Source organism: Ramularia collo-cygni (genome assembly GCF_900074925.1).
Source record: "Ramularia collo-cygni strain URUG2 genome assembly, contig: RCC_scaffold11, whole genome shotgun sequence".
Lineage (NCBI taxonomy): Eukaryota > Fungi > Ascomycota > Dothideomycetes > Mycosphaerellales > Mycosphaerellaceae > Ramularia > Ramularia collo-cygni.
In genome coordinates this window covers 796,662-817,307 of record NW_019716265.1, presented here as the reverse complement: position 1 = coordinate 817,307, position 20,646 = coordinate 796,662, and the positions used below count along the sequence as shown (strand labels likewise).

Sequence of the window (20,646 nt, the reverse complement as noted above, 5' to 3'; positions counted from 1 at the left end):
GGGGAGTGCCAGATTTTATTTGTTATGGGTTCTCAAACTGGCAATTGTTTGTTTCAATTGAATTTGAGATTGCGTTTAGCTTGAGTTTTCATCGATGCGTTTTTTATAAGGGGGAAGTCGATTGACGTCGCTGTTCTCTGTGAAACGATGTATTTAGGAGTAAAGGAACGTCTAGTTAGTTGGTCGTACTTGGTCATTCTTATACGGACTATTACTGTCGGACTCTTCTAGGCTTGCTATACTAACTCGTGACCTTTGAGCTAGCAGCTATTAAAAACGATATACTGTATTTACAGGCAAGCTAGCTACAGGATGCCGCTGTTCACTCCTCAGCCTGATCTTCAGCTCCTTCCTATACTGTCCAAAATTACATAGCAAGCTTTTCTATCGATGTACTTGTGCGCCTCGGATAGAAGGAACGAAGGCTCGAGGAGTCCCTATAATCCTCCTCCTCGACTTTTCGTTAGCGCAAAGCTTCGCTCCGGCACCGGCCGTCAGCTCCACTTTTAATCTTGAAACACTACCTCCACTACCTCCATCTCTCTTCCATTAACAACATCCAACTTCCGATCCTCGTCGATCAACATTACACCATCCACAACACCAGGTCAAGATGGCCAAACGCCGCCAACTCACCGAGGCATCCAACCCACGCTCGAAGCGCAAGAAGTCCACGGCGAAAGGCTCCGCGCCGACCAACCTTCCTAAAACCTCATCAATCGGCGCGACTACCGCTCATGCAGTCTTACCGGTCTCTCGTGTATCAAACTTCTTCAACAAGTTCCCTGCAGAAATTCGCATTCAGATCTACGAGCTTGCATACCCTGAAGGGCAGCTGCTGAAGATCAAGCCGACGTATCCCGTTCGCGCGCGCAATGTAAGTAAGCCGTACACAGAGGCTCTAGTCATGTTGCTGACTCCGGCCTGAACAGTGTGCTCTCAACCACCTACTGGTCTCAAAACAGTGGTTTAACGAGACGATCGAAATCTTCGCGCGCGCGACCGAGTTCGAGTTCTCCGATTTCCGCGCCATGGAGGAGATTGTGCAGGGTCTTCCTGGATATTTGGCATCAGGCATCAGCCGTGTCTCTGTGCACTCTCTCGACGGCTCACCCGGCCTCAGATGGCCCACTTTCGATTCGGGGCCGTGTGAGCAGCGGATGCGGAAGCTTAGCGAGAGGACTCCTAAGCTCGAGTATCTACGACTTCATCTTCCGCGAGGTTTCTGCTGGCTCGAGGATAATACATCCGAGGATCTGGGAGTCGAACTGGCCTGGTCTTACAGCGAGATTACAGGGATTTGTACTTGGCGCGGGTTGAAGGACTTCAAGGTTGAGATTGGCCCGGGAGGAAATTCAACAGACAGCGCACAACTGGATGCCCTTCAGGTTGAAAAATACGTCAAGTCTCGGGTTTGCCAGTCTAGAGGCGATCAAGACTGATGTCCAGGACTGCGGGCGATTCGGAAGGTCGAACGAGGGGAAGTCATGTTGCGCAGGCGGTATGGTTTGAGGCTAGGTGTAGAACGAAGCAACGGGCTGCATGTATCCGATGGAGCAATGCGGGGAGCTACTTGTGGAAGAGTCTAGTACGGGCTCTGGCACCAGCTGCAAGGAAGGACGAAAGATGAATAATTGGGAGATGCCAAGAACGATACTGAGCATCCAGGCGACCTTAACTTGGCCAGTCGGTTGACTCTCCCGTCTGGACATCATCGTCGACCCCGGCAGTGGATAAGGAGCCAGGTCGCTGGACTTCCACGGGCACCTGGAATGATCAGGGTTTTGATAGGAATAACAATCGGTTCATCGAGCTTGTTTTCTTCGATGTTTCGAGTGCTGACGTAAGGAGTGCTGCCCAGAAGTGATGTTGCTGTTCCAAGTATATTCCCAGTGATGGAAAGGTGGTATCGGAGGTCCAACTATGGCTTAAAGATAGTCGAGTTTGAAGAATAGCTTGGAAAAGACTTGCGCGCGCCGCCGTCTAACTACGTCTTTGTCAACAAGCTAACTGAGAATCTAGGCAAAAGAAACTTTCATGGGTCACTCGCAGCGTCGAGCCTCCATATCGACAAGAAGAGGCCGCGCATAAGCCAACACAGCAGTAAAACTCAACGAGCCGATGGTATTCCAAGAGCAAGGCTTCCAAAGAAGTGGACCAAGCCCTGGATGCACATCCTCGAGTGTTATACATCCACTACGTACGTCCATCAAGTTCAGAGATCACTCCCACTGACGTTCTAATCCGGGTTCCCGTCGGCGGTGTAACCCACTTCAACCCTTTTCGCGCGGGCTCTAGAAATGTAAAGCTCATTCCTCTCAACTTTCATCTCGTCTTCGACTTCCATCTCAACCCTTGCCAAACCGCCATAATGGCCAAGCGCAAATTACATTCAGTCGATGGCACCATTCGACCACATCCCACGACTGGTGGTCGCAGACTGGGACCCAGTACCTCCGAGCCCAACAAGCCGAARCGCGTCAAGGTCAAGAAGAATGCAGTTGTCCTCAACATTCCTGCTCTTCTTCCCACTACCGCCGTCTCAACACCCATGACGTTCGAGAAGTTGCCAAACGAGATCAAGAATATGATCAATGAATYGGTATACGGCAAGGCCAAGGTGATCAAGGTCCTGCCCAAGCGATCGAGATCATTCAATCAAAAGGCGCACGCCGTACGTAATCCACAACAGTCTTTACAACACAACACTAACAAGCTCACCATAGTCCGTTCTCGACCCCATCCTCGTCAACAAGCAATGGTTCCACAATTCCGCCGTCATCTTCATCAGCTCCCTCGAGTTCCAATTCGAATGCTTCAACGACTTCCTGATCGCTTCGCAACGGGGCAGACTTGCACCCTGGATGCGCGAGAGCATCAAGTCGATTGCGTGGCACGAAGCAAAGGACTACTGCGGCATCCCGCCAGACGTCGCGCCGCTCACCACTCTCTACCCCAACCTCCAGAACCTGCGCATCTTCATCCGCGATGAGGCGCTTCGGTGGTGTGACTACAAGCTACCGAATGGTCGCTATACCTGGGCGGACAGATATCTCCTCGACGACGGGATGTTTCAGTACGCTTTTGGTAGGGGTGAGGCGGGTGGTCGCATGCGAGCATTGCGCTCACTGCGCGGGTTGAAATCTTTCAGTTGGGTTAATGAGAACCCGAGTCGGTTGGCGGGCAATGATCGATTCAATCCACTCACTCCTGGACGCACTATTTATGAGTGTAACTGGGCTGCGTGGTCGGAGTGGGTTCGAAAGGAGGTGACGAAGCCTGTGGGAACTTGAGTCACGCATGCTGTGGGCATGGTGAACGCGCGGTCATACCCCACGGGGATGGTCATGGGGGTACCTTCAGGAGATGGAGAGCTAACGTAGCTGGCGATGCTCATCTTGGAGGCACTGGCACCTTCCACTCGTGGGCGTCATGAAAATGAATTTCGATAGACTACAGAAAAGCGGATTTTGCGAATCTTGCGGTCTCCTCACTCGTGCGTGATTGTTGTATGTGCATGTATCGCTGCGTTGTCCCGAGCTTCCTGCGCTTTGCTTCRAGTGACTCAAAGCAAGTATTTTTTTCCCGATCCCAGTTGCATCAAGAATAGCATTACAGTCACGTAAAAGCCTCGAGATATACAACGTTCCAGATCCCGCTCGAAATGGTGGCATGACAGTTGGTGTGGCACTTGCCAGTCTCTGAGTCGATGCGGAATTTCCCGCGAGGCAGGAGCTCCTGAGGAACAGGCATCCCTCCACAGCATGACGACCTCCAACTTTTCTCAACACCTCGACGAACACCACGACATAACCCACACTTGACTCTACAAGATGCGTCGGCGTGTATTTTTCGGATGCGCACTGAGTCCGATGTCTTCGGCCAAAGTCAACAATCCTCCAGTTTGCTACTTCTGGAAGCTGCCTCTGGAACTGAGATTCGCAGTCTACGACTTCGCCTACGGTCGGAACAAGACAATCATACCGCGAGATTGCGGTATGCTGGTAGAATTAAATTAGGTCGAGGCAAAGTCCAGGAGCAAATCAGTGATGTAAACGAGCGCAAAGTAACCATCCTCCGTTTTTTCCTAGCGGACACGTGCTAACATTGACAGAAACGCAAGACCGTGGTCGGCAAACGCCTCGTCAGCAAGCAATTTCTCGCCGWGACAATGCAGCATCTAGCCGAGACCAACACATTCTGTGTCAAATGGGCGCACGGCGAGCTGGATCTAGTCTCCTCGGACTTTGCGCAGCATATCCGGTCTCTGAAGATCCAATGGAATGCCTACGACAGCGACAGTCACGCGAACATGGACCTCRTCAAAAGCTGTCCGAGATTGAGAGCACTTCGGGTCGTCATCCGGACCAGCACGCTGTTCTACAGTGAGTCCCACTCTGCGGATCGCTGGGAGGATATGGTGGGCCAGGATCTCAAGCACACGTCGATTGTAAGATCCTTGTCTCTGGTGCGCGGTATCGAGGATTTCTCCTTGGTCTACGAAGAACCACAAAAGCCGCCCTTGCACCAGGCCATCGACATCTCCGTATACGTTTCTTCGTGGCTTATGGCTAAGACGGATGCAAAAGCCAAGCGGCTCCGAGCAAGTTTGGAGGAGACCTTGCGCGAAACAGTGACAGGGCCGAAGCAGCTGATTGTGCGGAAGCCAGTCGGGCAGGAAGGCGATGCTTTAAATGCACGCTCCAGATTCCCTGGGGAAGCCAAGRAGGGTGTGAAGTATGGGTTTTAGGCGTTTGTGGCAACGGAGACGGAGTTGATGGCTGTCGCACAGGTGGAATGGCTGTAACAACGCTAGCTTATCATGATGAAGTCAAGCACATCTGATAGGCAGGTCGGGTCCTCTCGTCTCGTCTCTGCAGGGCAAATTGTGCATGGGTATCAAAATTCAAATCGTCACACGTCCGCTCCACCTCAAAACTCCATCTCCTCCACTTGCATCCCACACTCAATACACTTCCTCCTCGTCATCCCCGTCTCAGGATCCTCCACCGAACGTCCCCACTCATGCTCATGCTTTCCCTTCCCAATCGTATCACCAAACTCTCCTCCACCTCCACCTCTCGCCCGCTTATAAGCATCCACCCTCGTCCTCTTCTTCAACTCATTCAACTTATTCTTAAACTTCTTCTCCTTCCGCYCCTTGGCCTCCATCTTCCTCCTCTCAAACTCCACATCCAACGCCTCTGCACTCCCCCACTTCTGCTCCGAAAACGCATACTCTTCCACCTGATACCTCAAATACAACATCATAGGCGCAAAAGAAGCTTTATGCGGATTCGGCTTCTCCAAATGCGGCAGCAATTCCGTATCCTTCAACTCCGGATCCGTGAGGAGATAATCCTCCCTAGCCTCAGATTTCGTCAAAAGAGAATACTTATCCGGAAATTTATCCTTGCAAGAATGACAAATCTGACAATGTAACATCTCATCCCAAGCCCAATCGATCTCCAACGTTTTGCACTCCCTACACTTCTTCGCGGTAGCCTGATCAAAAACTGAGAGTCCCGGCTCATAAGGTCCCGCTCGCTGCTTCTGTAATTTCCTCTGTAGTTGAATGTATTCCCATTCTTTCAGACTCATATTCGGCGGCTTGCCATCTTCCCCTGCGTGTAAAGCGCGATTATGTGGATCATCTTCCTGCGTCATGAATCCACCTTTTGTATCGCTCATTTTACTGAAGTCGTACTCGACGAACTTTTGGAATTTGCGAGCCGCGCGGATGTCCGTATCTGCAGATTGGGCGAGGCCATTATTGCTGCTGGGAGATTTGATGCGGGCATCTCTGCTTGTGGCGGGGATGTCTTTTGTGTTTATTGCGGCGTGGGCTCGTTTTTGACCTGCGAGTTGACCTCCTGAGGATTGAAGGGTTGATGATGCTGCTGCTGCTCGTGAAGTGGTGGCGGCTGCTGCTTCTTGTTGGGTTCGGAGGGCTTTGGCTCGTAGGCGGGATTCTTCCATGCGGCGGACTTGTTCGGGCGTGATGGGGTTGCGGACTGGGGCCGCGGCTTTTGGTGTGGTGGGTCGGTTTGTGTCCGCCATCGTGTATGGTTGTGCATGAAGGGATCCCTTAGAGGACGTGGTTGTTGGGGAAGGAAAGATTATGTGCTGTGGCGAACAAAGGATGACGTGAAGTTGGTGAGGTATCGCTTGTAGCCGTTATCGATTAGGGCTCATGTATCGACGACAAATTTGATGGCTGCCAATCAAATATTGAAGATCCTAGCGTGTGAGGTAGGTATATAGGTAAGGTGCCTCTTCACTTCGCCTCACATTCCAATGAAAACTCACTTTGCCATCATTTGATGTCTATATGGCCATCCACATCTCGTTACAGTTGCGGCCAGGAGATCACTTTGCCCGAAGATACGCTGGTGATCGCTCGGGTGAGCTCGGTACGTGCGAGAGCAATACCAGGAATGATGCCACAGGACTTTATTGCTGCGAGAGCTGCATTCTTCCTTTGGCCACCATACACAGAATACCATGATCAGACGGGTCATCGATCTCATGACAAATACTACCGAGCATGAATCCTCGGTTCAGACATCTTCGCAAAACCCACAAGCTCCAGCTTCCCTGATTCTATATGATACGCTGGATATCAAGCACGACGTCCCTATATTTTAGAGACTGCCAAAGTCTCGCCGACATACGTCAGACATTTTCACGAAGGACGGTCTATTCTGTCCAACACCCAAGACTTCGTGCACTACCCCAACCTCAACCCCCAACCCTAGCGTCGTGCCAGCCCCTTCGAAGAAGAACTTGTCTTTTGTAGCGAGCCATTCGACGACGCATCTTTTCGTCGAAAGACTTCAACTTTGTGCAGCCTCCAGACGGTTATATTCCTGCTAGCTTTTATATTGGTGAAGCTCAATTGTCGATTCTGACAGTCAGTCTGACAAAAGGGGCTCCAGGAGCCAAGTGTCCACTGCACTGGAGTGTCTACAGCTATACCTTTGAACGGCGATCGATACAAAACACCAGAAGATCTGTTGAACGTCCCAATGGTAGATTTCTGGTTTGAACTTAGTCATCGTGGAAGTGCTGTGGTGCTTGGTTGTGGTGGCTGGAGATGGACATTGTTTTTCTTGGTCTGGAAACGATGCCCACGGTGAATCCATGCTCCAGTATGTAGAAACGACCAATATGCCGGATAACATAATGATGCAGGCATCGATTTTTCGACCAAGCACGCTATGAGGTCGCTCTTGCTGATGTCCTTCCGTATCTTGCTCAGCTCGGATGTTCACAGAAGCGACATAAAAGAATGGACCTGCTTACAAGAATGTCAACAAACCTATTCCAGAAGTCTCTCCAGCCAATGCGACGGAGCCCTACATTCTTACATGTTCACATCCATCCATACCCACAAATCCCCCATCCCGCAACCAACCATCACAACCCCCCAGCACAGGCACCCCATCTTACAAAGCCCTCCCCCTAACCCCCTCCCCTCTCCACAAAAGGTTCCCAAATCCTCCCCCCCAAAGACCTCTCCTCAGGAACAACAAACCACCTCCCAGCAACAACCCCTCCCCCAACCTCCTCCACGGAACACCTCTTAGAAATCATAGCAACCTCCCCACTCCAATGATCAACCACAAACCCCTGCGCCTCCCCATCAAAAACCACCCTCTTACAATCCTCCTGATCCTCCTCAACCCACTCCCGAATCCCCTCAACAACAAACCACCCCACCAATTTCCTCCACTTCCTCGAATCCTGACCCCATTGATCCGCATACATTTCCGGACAAACAACAATCACATCCCTACCTTTCTTAAGACTGGCGGCAGAGCCACAAAATCGTTTCAACAGTTCAACGATTAATTGTTGTAATTTCTCGCCTTCGGAGAATTGTGGCACGTGTGAGAAATTTGAACCGAGGGTGAGAATGTAGGGGTTGATGTGTGCGCAGAAACAACTGTTGTCTTCAAAGGCAAAGTATACTCCGACGCATGTCTGGCAGTCGTAGGTTCCGATGTGGGAGGGTTCGTGGGAGGGGAATGTGTATTTTCCTCCGCGGGATTCGGCGAGCCAGTGGTAATGGGTGAGGATTGCCATTTTGAATTTTTGTTTTCAACGAGTTGGTGATTTTTCGATGCTGTTGCTTTGTTATTTTTGTTGTTCGCGTTGAGGGAGGAGTTGTGAGGGAGAGGCTGGCAAGTAGTGATGATGATGGATAGATATCAGCTTCGCTTTGTTCGAGAAGAGACAGCGACATGTCTGGATCTTTCGTCGTTTCCTGGTCGTTTCTTGATTCACTTCTCAACTCTTGTCTTGAGGTGTCTTTTTTTTTCTCCCGTCAGATGAGGAGTCGATTACGAAGTGATAATAATGTGTTGGCATCGATCACATGTGGTTACAACACATCAGATCACGAGTCATGCTTGCATATGCATGCACATGCGCCTAGTCAGCCGAGCTGAGCTCCTGCAGTCGTGACGACAAGCGAGATTGAAGCTTTCATCCACGTTCTTACGTTGGAGCTTAGCTGAGGATGAACCAATACTGTTTTCAGTCGTAGCTGAATGTCACTTGGATGTCGTTGATAGCTTAAGCAATTCACTGGTTACTTTCTACAAAGCATGTATTGAGCCACCAAGGTATTTTGCAGATCTGTGAGTGATGTAGCACCTCAAACGCCACACCACATGAATAGACTAGAGTACTTTACCTAGAGCAAAGGAGCCGGAAAATCAAAGATCCGAGCCAATACCGTGTATGAAAAGCACCAGACTCCCAAAGGGAAATAATACTTCAACTTGAAGTCCGGACTCGCTAGCGAGACATCGAAGGTGAGCGCTTTTGTACAAGCGAATGCGATAGAGCGTGATGGAACAGGCACTGACAAAGCAATCAAAGGTTAGATGATTGATACTCAGGCCGCTCATGTAAAGACGAAGAAGACTGCGACCGAAGAATTTGTTTTGGGAGTTGGTAAGACATTCGAAAAAGGAGCACGAAGCACAAGTACATTGGAAAGAATATAAAGCGAGTTAGATGGCAATGATGCGCAATTAGAGTTGTGAAAGTACATTTTGAGTGTGTTCATCTAGATTTTATCAAAAGTCATATGTTGAACAGCTTGTGAGGAATGAGAAAGAAAAGAGGAATCAAAACTTACCGCCTCACCCCCTTCCCAAACTGAAACCACCTCCCCATAGTCTCCACATCGTCCCTGGGCGGCGCAACCATACCCCTAGCATACTCGACATAATTCCTCTTATGCTCCTCACAACTAGGAATCCAATCGAAATCCGCCGCATAAAGCGGCAAGACCTGAGTGGGAGGAACGATATATTCCTGCCCACCATTGGCAACGTGACTGTGAGCACCGGGGTAAAGATGATCTTTATTCCGGTAATTGTCGGGGAGAGTGATGAGAGCTGCACGACCGAGAACCGTGGCACAGATGATCATGCGTTTGCGGTTGACTCCTGGGAGACGCTCGATGGCGTTGATGGWGGTGAGAGAGGCGCGGTCCCATTCGGCGTAGGTGAGAGCTAGGTTGGCTTCTTCCGTTACGTAGACGCCGGGTCCGAAAGTGGATCCTACACGTCCTGGGATACGTTCGCCGGTGAGAGGGTTGATGTCGCCTGCTGCTAAAAGACCGACTTGTGCGATGCTTCCGACGTTCTCGGCTTTGGGGCCGTGAAAGGTGTATTGAGGTTCGAGAAGGTAGTCGGTCATCTGAGCTCGGCTTTTGGAGCGGGCTGCTTCAGGGACGCTGTCGATGAACTCGGAGGTGGGGAGTTTGTTGAGTTCGTCTCGCATTTCCTTGATACGGGTGATGAAGCGGGATTCCAGCTGCAAGTCGAGGATGGACTCTGCGCGGAGGAAGTGCCAACCGAAGCGAGCGACGTTGGCATAGTTGCAGATGTCCCGAGGGTGGCGTCGAAGCATATCCGAGAGGTGGGTAGAGTGTGGGGGGGCTAGGTTTTCCTTGATGCGTTGTGCGAGCTTTGCCTTGGCCACTGTGTACATTGAGTTGATGTAGCAGCCCACCAGCTCCAAGACCTCGACGGCTTGCATTACTGGATCAGTTTCGACACCAGCGACAGCCTGGGAACGTACTGCACCATCTCCGTTTGGAGGATGCAGATGATGCTCGAGAAAAATGCCGTCAGCAGGGATGACAATGTRCAGGATACCCGCTGGGAGTTGAAAGTCAAGCCTACCGCTCACCAAACTTCCACGGTACCAAGTGACTTCTCTGGGAAGGAGATTTTCGATGATCTGCTCGGCTTTCTCTTCAGGGCTTCCTCGACCTGCGGGGTGGCTGCGTGCGATTTCGCGAGATGTTAAAGACAGTGTGCTTGCGCTTGCGTTGCTTGGAGGGGACTTGCCTTCAAGTTCCATTTGTTCGCGATCGAGTCTGCGAATGTCTTTTCGGATGCCAGCATCCGGTACAAGTCCAAAATATTTGACGCGAACCATGTTTGTGTTGGGGGTGTGATTGAGAGAATGTGGTGAAGGGAGAATTCATGTTTAGTAGTCTGCGGGGTGAGGGATCGCCTTGTTGTTGTCACAATAGAGTTGATGGGAAACACAATAGCTTTGTGAAAGCCTCATACGGGGACATGAAAAGCGAACAGCGTTGACGCCTTGTTGTGGTAAGTCGAACAAACAAATAGCGAATGCTCAAAGCTCTTTGAAGTTGTCGTGCATTCTTTGATGTTGCCGATTCGCCATTGTGACAACAAAGCGCACAGAATTGGTTGGATTGGAGAAAGCTGTAACTTACCTGGTGGCTCCGACTTGTTCTTGACTCGGTAGAAAACATCGACTGGTATTGATTGATGCAGTGTTGTTGTGTGACAAAGCGCTGTTGATCTCGACGGTGCTCGATGGCTGAGATGAATGTCTCCCACCATACTCAGATGAGCTCATCTGCGGTCACAAGCCCATCAATGCAGCCACTCTCTCCTGGGACCAGTTCTGAGTCTTCTCTTCTACATCGAAGGACATCTCTTTCTCCCAGTATTCCTCTAGCGATCTCAAAGACCAAGTGCCTCACTCTCGCTATCCCTCACTGCATCTCCACCCCTCCATCCCACCCTACCCAGTCCACACACTCCCCTTAACAGCAACCCCACCCTCCGGAGTCTCGGCCCAAATCTCCCACTTTCCCTCCCCAGTCTTCTTTCCATTAAACTTGACCTTTYCATGACAATACAACGGCGCGACATTCCTATACTCCACCTTCTTAACCACCTCATTCCCTACCTTCTTCAGTTCTCCCTGCAACAACTCCACCAAAAACACAAAGCTCATCGGCCCATGGAACAAGAGATTCCGATGTCCTTCAATGGTGCGCGAGTATTCCGGATCCAGATGTATAGAATGCGCATTGAAAGTCAACGCACTGAATCGGAAAAGAAGTTTGGGGTCGGGGAGGATAGTATGCGTCCAATCCGGCTCATGTTGAGGTTTCAAAATCTTGCCAGGAGCCTTGTTCGCATCAATTTGTGCTTGTTCCGGCGTTCTGGCCCTCATAAAGACGATATTCCTCGTCTCCAAAATCGAACACTCGCCGAAATCCTCCTCGGAATCCCTCCACAATCTCTGCCGAACCAGATGATCCAATTCAGCCCTCTCCGCGCTCCCCTCGGCAACTTTACTCGCAAAAGCATTTTCCGCATCACTGCTTTTCGCCAAACGGCGTTCAATAGCGACGAATAACTTCTCCTCGCCTTCTTTACCTTTGATCGTGACCCCGCGAATAAACTCCGCACAGACTCCCCGCGTTCCATCCAATCTCAACGGATTGTCATGATTGTATAATAATCTTCCACCAGCCCACATCCTCCGCACAAAAGGTTCGCCGGGAGATTGATCGGGGTTCGTGCCATCAGGTAGCATTTCCGAGGCGCGTTTGCTCGGTTCGAAGTAGACGAGATGATGCGGGATGGGTAGTTCTTTGGCGAGACTTGCTGGGGGCAGGACTGCGGGTGGGGAAGAAGAGGGGAGATAATCGGCGAGAGTGGTGGAGAGGCGGAAGGAAGTCTGAGGGGAGAGATCTTCAAACGTTGGTTGGATTAGGCGTTTGGGGAGGGATTCTTGGAGGTGGGCGTAGGTCGAGTTGAAGCGGCATGTTGGGCGTTGGTAGCTTCGAGCTTGGAGAAGACTGCGTTTCAACCATTGGGTTGGGAGAGAGGTCGCCATGGATGTGGCTGGTGTTGGTGGGAGAGGATGGAGTGAGGCATTGGGAGCAACGTGGGTGAAGATGTCGCTGTACCTTAGCTTGGGGTGGGACGTGAGGAGCTGCTTCACCTCGGGAATGTTTCAAGCTTTCGGGGTCTAAGATTTTCCGTCTCCTTATTCCCGGTGACAAATCACATGTCATGACATGTTCAATCAAGACAGTAGATATGATCTGTCACTCAAAAACAGTGTTCAACAGCAAGAACTCATGCATACTTCTAAGAGAACGTAGCTACTTTCCCCTCCTCGACTCGGTCCTTTCTCCAAAAGAGTGAATGCCCTTGGCCTATCAAATCCATTGTCCTCTACCCGCTGACTTGCTCCATGCACAATAATAGGACGTGATGATGTTTTGCATGCAGATCATCCTGCGCAGAAATCGTCTCCACATTCTGATCTCAGCCGACAAGCTCGTGAACCGGCGTCTCGACATATTTCTTGTCTGGCATTCAAACCGCGATTCCGGCAGTCAGCGGCGAAGAGACCTGTAACGCCCTGTCAGTCATGACCTTGCGGTGCTTTTTCACTAATGCATACCTTTGGTCTGTGGCTCATGATCTTCATCGCTGGCATGGTCAATCCGGACGGGCCGGTTGCTTCCTTCTCGGGACCATCTTCGTCCTTCCCCTCAACCGCAGCTTTCGGCATTTCTGTCTCCTGGACTGCTGAGACAGTAGCAGTTGCAGTCGCATTCTTGGCGGACTGCTGAGGAAGCGCCTTCAGACCACTCGAAGCTGTTTGGTCTGGTCGTGGCGCCTCGCTCTTTGCGAGGTCATTTATTTGTCAATCTGCGTAGTCGTCAGTCTCACGTTCCGCCCTCCTGGACTTCCTCCAAACTCACCATCGTAAAACTCATCCTCGTCATCATCAACGTTAAGCTGCTCAAAGTTGAGAGCGTAGCGCAAAATCGCGCCAATACCACCAAAGCCGCGGACGAACTGGTTGCCCTCGGAAGAACGATCCGAGACAAACTCCAAAGTCGCGCCAAAGTCCTTGAACTTCTCGGCCAGCCATTCCAAAAAGGGCATCTGGTCGATGACTTCCATTTCCTGGCCAGTCTCCTTGTCCATGAAAAGACTTCGGTCCTGCTCTTGCTGCTTGGTGGTGTGCAAGATGACCTCGGTGCCCTCGCTGCTCTTCAGCTGCCAGCGGGTCATCTCCAAGTTCTCAAACACGATCAACGTCTCGGCAGCACCGGCTTCCATGGCCTTCAAGGTATCGTTAATACCATAGCAGACCTTTCCACTGTCTTGGCTGATTTCGTCAAAGTATTTGTTGATGAGCTTCTTCTCTTGGATGAACTTGACATTGGAGAGGGTCTCGGCGGACAACTCAATGGCCTGGTTGAATCCGTTCTCCCCACCATAAGACACATCCACAACCTTGATGACCTTGGTCTGCAGACGATTGTCAAACAGATCGGACTGGTTGAGGTCGTTCTTGAAATCGGCGGAACCGGCCAAGATGATACCGTTGACGTTGACCTTGTCGGCGGTGATGAAGACCTGCACGGCCATTTCGGCGACTTTGCGTACGTAGTTGTGACGCTTCTCCTCACGCAGACGGGCAAAACGGAGAGCAGACTGACCACCACGACCGTGCTTCTTCGGGAGATCAACGCCAAACTTGTGGACAATATCCCTCGTGTTGCCGGAGAGTGTGCCGAAGAGGGCACCGTTRCCATCCATGATGATGAAGCCAAACTTCTGGTCCGATTCCAGCAGCTCGCTCAGCGCTTCAGTGTGGAATTTGTTGTCGCACATGTAGAGCGAGGTGTTGATGGGTTTGAAGGGCTCAAAATCGATGTTGATCTTGCGCTCTTTTCCTTCGCTGGTGATGATTTCACCACAGTATACGACCAGTCCATTTGGTGGCACCTTGGAGTACAGCTTGAGACGCTGCTGTGTGGATGTAATGGCCGACAAGACCGAGAGTCTGTTGACTCGGGATTTGATGTTGCTGGCCGTTCCAAACTCTTCCGCCAACATCTTGGCCGCTCGTGAGACTTGATCCTTGGGTGGGATGATCAAGCTGATCATGGATGTGCCATTTCCACGTGCCGCTTCCATGCGCTTGATCAGCTTCTTGACCTTCCAGATCTCAATGTTCTTCTCCGCCTCGGTGCCCGGTGGTGCCGACATGATTGTGTGTGGTGGAGCGCGTCACGCTCGCTGGACGGGAGTATTTCAGTCAGCGGGGTGTTCCTGTCGCCAGTTGCGGTGAAAAGGTAGGTGGTAGTAGCGGTGAGATGTGTGGGTATGGAAGAGAGGGAGGGGAATGTCAAGAGTAAGGTGGCATGCAAAATTTGGGGTGGGTTGCCGCAGGAATTACGTAGCCGCCGCCTCCACAAGTGGTGGTCGAGTGCGGGAAGTGAAGTGAGGGAAGCGGGCAAGAATCTCACCCGCTCGCTCTCACCGGGGCTGACTCACCTGGAGGGTATGATAGGTGTCTGAGCTGCACAGTCCGACTGAGGTTCTCCGGGTCTGTGGATGTTATGTTGGGCGTGAGTGAGACGGGCGCAAAACAATTCTCCCTGAAATGTCGATGGATTGACCGGGCCTACAGAGAAGATCGGGAGAGTCGCAGGAGCCAAGGCCGGAGTCATTCAATCGGCCATCAATATTTGATTCAGCCCGCGGTATCTGTAATACCCGTGCACGGGTAATCGCATCTCCCGAAGGGCAGCTTCAGTCTACCTTCCCTTTGCTTGTCGCTACCTACACACAGACATCGATGGGTCGGAGAAACCAACATATACTCAGTCATGCCGACCTACATTGCTCAAACATACACTACCCGGATCGAAATAGCCCAGCAGCTTCACATTGGCCATGCCAGACATATATGGACCTTCACGATGCGCGAWTGCTTCACCCGACGAGAACCATGATTCTCCGCGCGGTCAACCCTTCGTGGCTTCATCCTCTGCTCCGCTCTCCTCCAAGAGAGTAGATACTGCAATGGCAGACATTGTGGATTAGCCGAGCCACTGACCAATGATGGGCTGCATGGTGGCACACTGAGATGGAGTCTTGACCTCGCCTTCAGCCTTACCTTGGCAGGCGCGTCCTCCTCCGCTCGCATCTCTTCCGCCTTCCTCGATTCGCATTTTTCCCCTTTCTCATCATCACATCTCTTCTTGTCCCACTTACAGGCCAGAAGGCGCCATCTTCAGGGTCGTTGAGTCATGGCGGAGTCGCTGTCCTCCTGGCACAACATACGAAGCAGCGGGCATGCGCAGGTACAGAACGGTCACATCTATGGCGATGTGCATAACACCTTCTACGATAGTTACAAGTCACTGGCTGGTGAGTATGCCTTTTGGTAAAACCTGTGGTATTGACTTGCTGAGGACGTAGAGCGACTTCTGGACAGTCTGAGCTTTTCTGGAATGTACCGCTACCAAGAAAGGCCACTCGAGAGCCGCAAGGGAACATATGAGTGGTTGTTTGACGATCGCCGAGTCGTTACACATTCATGTGAGCACTGCGCTCACGTCAAACACGGCACAGAGTGTCGCGAGTGTTGGAGAGAGCTGCCGACGCTGTGCTACAAGGCCGTCCACCACGCCAAATTCCTTGTCACAGAGGCTAGTAAGTTTCGCTCTTGGCTTGGAAACTCTCAGGACATCTTTTGGATCAGTGGCAAAGCTGGGGCCGGAAAGAGCTGCCTGATGAAGTTTCTGCTTGAACACGATTCCACAGCAGACCTGCTTCGTGAATGGGCGGGTCAGCCAGTGACTGTCGCGGGTTTCTTTTTCTGGGCTGCTGGCGGTGACCTAGAAAAATCCTACATCGGGCTTTTACGCAGTTTACTGTATCAAATCCTGGAATCTTTACCTCGGGTTCTCGGCAACTTCGTCCTTGGGAAGACCGTATCGGACATTGAGCAGCCATGGAGTATCAAACGACTGAACAAGGTTTTCAGTGAAGTCGTGGGGCATCTCGCTACCTGTGAGAGATTCATTTTCTTTATCGACGGGCTCGACGAATTCAAGGGCGACATCATGGACCTGACGGCCGCCTTAAATACATTGAACGGGTCACCCAACATCAAGCTCTGTGTTTCCAGTCGCCCATGGAACGTCTTCGAAAAGGCGTATGGCTCGAGACCATGMAAGCAGCATCTGCGACTCCACGAGATCAATGGGCCGGACATTGACGCCTACGTTAGAGGACGACTGATCGAGGACCTTGGCACGGATGAGAGCTCAGAAATAGTATCAAGTCCCCAACACTATCAACTTGTTACCGCAATCAGAAACAGATCGGAGGGCGTCTTTCTCTGGGTATACCTGGTTGTCAAACGTCTTCGCGAAGCATTCTCAGACTCCTGGAACGCCCCCGACATGCTGGCGTTGCTGGACGAAACACCGGCGGAGCTTGCAGACCTGATACAAGCCATCTTCAATAGCATCCACCCTATTCAGCGTCAAGCCGCCGCTCGCACATTTTTAATGATGCTAGAATGTGAGGATGCTAGGTACTGCTATCCTCATCTCCTGTGGCTGTCACACTCCGACCGTAGCCGGATTGGAGTCGTCCGAACCGGCAACTTGCCACCGTCATACGTTGATTTACACGAGATGGTTGATGATGCTGACAGGTCAATTCGAAAGTCCTGCAAGGACCTTGTAGACATTGTTCGCGGGCGCGGTCAACTTGTAGGCCCGTCCATTCCCGGCGATTCGACCGATTCCGTCGACGTTGTTGATGGTCCAGACTATGTCAACTTTCCGCACCGCACAATTAGAGACTTCATTGCGAAGCAGAAAGCCGACGGGATCTTGCAACGACTTGCGGGCGAGGATTTCTGTCCTGCTTTCGCCCTATGCTCATCCGTCACGCGAGTTGCAACATTTCTACGAACACCGGGAGCCCTCCTGGAAAAGTCATTGACTCTGACCATACTGCTCAGCTCAGAAATTCGTGCTAACAAGGAGGCACTGCTTGTAGATATGGCCAACAGTCTCATGGAATCAGGAGGGCTATATGTTCAATGCACTCTAACAAACGGTCACTTCCTCAAAAGTTTGGGATATGCAAATGCTGAAGACGTCCCAGATTTGTCGGACGAAACGGCCAAGTTTGCAATTTTCATGGCTTTCATTCTCTACAGGGGTGGCTTCAGACTCTTTCTGCTCATGTTCGCTTCGACATGTCAGCACCACAACTTGCAGTCGGTGCAACTTTGGCTAGGTGTGCTTCTGTCTCGACGTAACCAGCCTGATGATGTGGTCTTCGCGGCTCAACTGGTCGAAGCTTTGCCGAGGCTGCTTCAGCACGGTGCTGATCTGAACGAGCCAATCCGCAGGCAGGCTGGGACTTGCTCAGTTTGGCAGCAGTACTTGTATGACCTCCACGCCCTTTCCCACGTCTATCTCATCGGGATCAGGCCCAATGTGGTTTCAATACTACTCCATTATGGTGCGGATCCAGACGTTGATATCAATTCCGAAAAGCTGTACCGATTTTTGGAACTCGATGAGAGAACCAACCTTATTCCACAAAACATTCAGGAGCTTGATGCTTCTTCTGGGACAGATCTATCACCATCGATGCTTGGCACCCATGGATCTTCGGAATCAGACGGTAACAAAGTTGAGTCACGGCACGCCGGACGTCGCTGGGTGCCAGCGACGGCAGCGTTTGGAGTTCCTAGTCACAACGCCAAGTACCTTGCGTTGGAGCTCAAGTATCGCCCGGCAGTCGAAGAGTTCTTCCCGATAATCAAAGCGCAGTTGGTCGCTGCATCGGAAGAGAAGGCTCGAAAGCAGCGAATCAAAAACGGAGAAGCRACAGATGCAACAACCCGGAAGTGGTGGTGGTGGTAGCAGTCCCGAAGCGGAACCTGGCGAACAGCGCTCAAGCCGGAGTCGGAGAATGGCAATCGGCGCGATTTGTGATTGAGAGTCCTGTGGAATATGTGTCGACTGCGTGTCCGGTGTATATGTCCGACTTTCATGGAGGTTTGAGCTTTCCGCAAGTGTATACTTCGATTCCGCATGTCGAAGACGTGGTGGAACAGAGACAAATTTGTGGCAGATTTTGGTCGGACTTTAACAGCTCGACTCCGGGTGCCCTGTACCTCGCCAACTGGTTTGAAACTATTCACTTTTGGGCGTCCACCAGATAGGAAGTCCTGCTTTTGCCCTCTGCTCATCCATCACACGAGTGGGAACATTTCTACAGAATTGCCAGGCCAGCAAATGAAACTTCCGCTCACCCACCTTGCCTCCTTCCGTTCACATAACAAAAATGAACGGATTACACATTCAATGTTTGGGGTTATCCCCAATTGTTACCGACTTGATCGAACGATTATATGCTTCAATAGATACGCTCTACGCCCGAGCAGCTCAGTTGTCAATACCGCCTTCAAAAAGCCCAAATTACCGATGTTACAATTCAAGACCACCAAATAGCCGTTCGAAAGCCCTTTACATGTGTACAAACACTCCTGGACGAATCGCAGGGTTTCCAACTTCCCGCAACAGATTCCTTCAACTCAATTTCTGCAGAACCTCTTCCAGATCTCTGAAGTAACCAATCCTTCGGGGAGAGTTCGATTGCATCGCGCTCCTATACTCGACTGCGCCTGAAAGTGCAAATTTTGCCATGCCCTTGCTCTTGATACGCATCACAGTAGCAATACCTTGCACGAAGCGAGAGACCTCTTGCTCAATAATACAAGGCCTAGGACCTTCTGCATGTCCCCATATAACATGCAATGCATCTGGTATGTTGATGTCGAAGACGAATTTCTGGGGATTGCTGAGATCGAAAGGGAACGAGGAGCAAGCGGATCGCCAGCTTTTGAATAGAGGACTGAGGTCTAAGATTTCTTGGCTCGCGCCTTGTAACTCATCCGTTTGATCTGAAGCTTTGAAATAGCTAAGGCGGCTTCTGCTGTTCTCGCGGCAGGTCGCTAATGTAGTAGCGGAGCAGAGAGGCGTTAAAAGCTCGAGGCGGATCTCTGACGGTCTAGAGGAAGAATTCTCGTATTTCTTCGTTGCCAAATGGAGCAGATCAGAGGGGTTGCTGATATTGCAGGACTGTGCGGTGGAACTCATTGTGAGAAATCCTTTTTTTTCTTTTTTATGGTCTTTTCACGAGGGTCTGGCTTCTGTCCCGTTGGGACATCGTCTTCGACAGCTTGACTGTTGGAATCGAGATTCTCGGTAAATTTATCATTAATCTTCACGGAGTCGTCTGATATCGTTTTGGCGACAGAGAAGGTAARGCGAAGCGCGGTCCGACGCCTTCCACTTGCGAGATGTTGGGAAACGCAACGAGAAGTGGCTCACTAGGTATGTGGTATCGCCAATGTTAAGCTGATAGGGATTGAAACTCGAACAGCTATTGATGGCAAAGATTTGATATACCGTGGAAATGAAACATGGGCCTAGATTGATGAGTTGATATGTGCGTCGAGTCCAAGTTCAAGTCACTCGAACCCGTAAGTGTCCAAGTCCAAACTCGGACAACTCGGGCCGAGAGCCAAGACATTTCCCCAGCGTATTGAACATCGACTGCATCTCATGGCAGAGGGCATAACATCATGATACTTGGTGATATTTCATCTTGCAATCCGATGAAAGTCAAGTCATGTGCCTCAAGCATCACTTCATTCAGCTTCAAGGAGATTGAAAGCTGGTGGCGGTGGATATTGGCGCCTGAACTTCTTGCCCGCGGCTTCCTGCTTGGTAGTCCTGGCGCCTCTTCCCGGCGACATGCCTCTTGTTGGACGGCCAGAGAAGGGGGACAGAGCTGACAGCTACGTCGTATACATATCAGGCTCGAGGTGAGGTAAGTTGGAAAGGGTGGGACATATTACTGAGGGATCTTTTGCTGACCTTTGCTCCAACCAGGTGGCCATGATCACGACTTGATAGGTCTGTCCCAGATCAGACGAAGCAAGTCGGCGCATCTTTTTACACCTTACGGTATCTTCCTTTCACCTCTATTCTTGCTCAATCTTCTCACATTGGCATTCGAAGCCTTTCTCTTCCTACCTTATCTCAGGCCTCTTCCATTCTTTGCCGCTATGGCTTCACAGGCTTCGGGGGCCATTCTACACTGACCCAAACAACGAAACACTTTCCCAACATGGCAGCGCCCATTACTACTACATATTCCACCCCACAGTACTACTGACAATTCACAGACATTCCCGTAAGCCCAATGCCGCCATTGGTGCGACATGGCATACCAATTGGCCCTTCAGGTGCACGGTCCCAGGCGATTGTTGTTCCCCACTAAACCCATTCTAGACTCCTGGTCAGAACAAGCCCCCAAGGGCCCGCTTTGCCTTTTAGCTGCCGAAACGCGAACTTCCCTCCAGCACAACATCACGACTCGACAATCCGGAATTTCGCGCAAAACCATCAACGCCATCACCAAAATATMTCTCGAC

The 20,646-nt window shown here is 51.1% G+C and overlaps 9 protein-coding genes; 4 read left to right on the top strand and 5 right to left on the bottom strand.

Moving 5' to 3' along the window:
- Nucleotides 1-613: 613 nt before the first annotated feature.
- On the top strand, nt 614-1,442 carry RCC_07395 (uncharacterized protein; the record flags this gene model as incomplete). XM_023772653.1 has 2 exons in its annotated part: nt 614-877; nt 933-1,442. 2 exons carry the CDS (start codon nt 614-616, stop codon nt 1,440-1,442), a joined length of 774 nt encoding a protein of 257 aa, XP_023628421.1.
- A 929-nt stretch (nt 1,443-2,371) lies between these two features.
- On the top strand, nt 2,372-3,293 carry RCC_07394 (uncharacterized protein; the record flags this gene model as incomplete). XM_023772652.1 has 2 exons in its annotated part: nt 2,372-2,674; nt 2,727-3,293. The coding sequence occupies 2 exons, from the start codon at nt 2,372-2,374 to the stop codon at nt 3,291-3,293; spliced, it is 870 nt and encodes a 289-aa protein (XP_023628420.1).
- An 878-nt stretch (nt 3,294-4,171) lies between these two features.
- On the top strand, nt 4,172-4,750 carry RCC_07393 (uncharacterized protein; the record flags this gene model as incomplete). The annotated part of the gene is made up of 1 exon (XM_023772651.1): nt 4,172-4,750. The coding sequence occupies one exon, from the start codon at nt 4,172-4,174 to the stop codon at nt 4,748-4,750; it is 579 nt and encodes a 192-aa protein (XP_023628419.1).
- A 182-nt stretch (nt 4,751-4,932) lies between these two features.
- Nucleotides 4,933-6,060, bottom strand: RCC_07392 (related to DNA excision repair protein XPA/XPAC/RAD14; the record flags this gene model as incomplete). The annotated part of the gene is made up of 1 exon (XM_023772650.1): nt 4,933-6,060. The coding sequence occupies one exon, from the start codon at nt 6,058-6,060 to the stop codon at nt 4,933-4,935; it is 1,128 nt and encodes a 375-aa protein (XP_023628418.1).
- Nucleotides 6,061-7,464: 1,404 nt separating this feature from the next.
- Nucleotides 7,465-8,088, bottom strand: RCC_07391 (uncharacterized protein; the record flags this gene model as incomplete). The annotated part of the gene is made up of 1 exon (XM_023772649.1): nt 7,465-8,088. The coding sequence occupies one exon, from the start codon at nt 8,086-8,088 to the stop codon at nt 7,465-7,467; it is 624 nt and encodes a 207-aa protein (XP_023628417.1).
- Nucleotides 8,089-9,147: 1,059 nt separating this feature from the next.
- Nucleotides 9,148-10,464, bottom strand: RCC_07390 (uncharacterized protein; the record flags this gene model as incomplete). Its single annotated transcript, XM_023772648.1, has 1 exon — nt 9,148-10,464. The coding sequence occupies one exon, from the start codon at nt 10,462-10,464 to the stop codon at nt 9,148-9,150; it is 1,317 nt and encodes a 438-aa protein (XP_023628416.1).
- Nucleotides 10,465-11,085: 621 nt separating this feature from the next.
- On the bottom strand, nt 11,086-12,192 carry RCC_07389 (uncharacterized protein; the record flags this gene model as incomplete). The annotated part of the gene is made up of 1 exon (XM_023772647.1): nt 11,086-12,192. The coding sequence occupies one exon, from the start codon at nt 12,190-12,192 to the stop codon at nt 11,086-11,088; it is 1,107 nt and encodes a 368-aa protein (XP_023628415.1).
- Nucleotides 12,193-12,680: 488 nt separating this feature from the next.
- Nucleotides 12,681-14,372, bottom strand: RCC_07388 (probable peptide chain release factor 1 (eRF1); the record flags this gene model as incomplete). XM_023772646.1 has 3 exons in its annotated part: nt 12,681-12,716; nt 12,769-12,965; nt 13,073-14,372. 3 exons carry the CDS (start codon nt 14,370-14,372, stop codon nt 12,681-12,683), a joined length of 1,533 nt encoding a protein of 510 aa, XP_023628414.1.
- Nucleotides 14,373-15,418: 1,046 nt separating this feature from the next.
- RCC_07387 (uncharacterized protein) lies at nt 15,419-18,064 on the top strand (the record flags this gene model as incomplete). XM_023772645.1 has 2 exons in its annotated part: nt 15,419-15,539; nt 15,591-18,064. 2 exons carry the CDS (start codon nt 15,419-15,421, stop codon nt 18,062-18,064), a joined length of 2,595 nt encoding a protein of 864 aa, XP_023628413.1.
- Nucleotides 18,065-20,646: the final 2,582 nt, after the last annotated feature.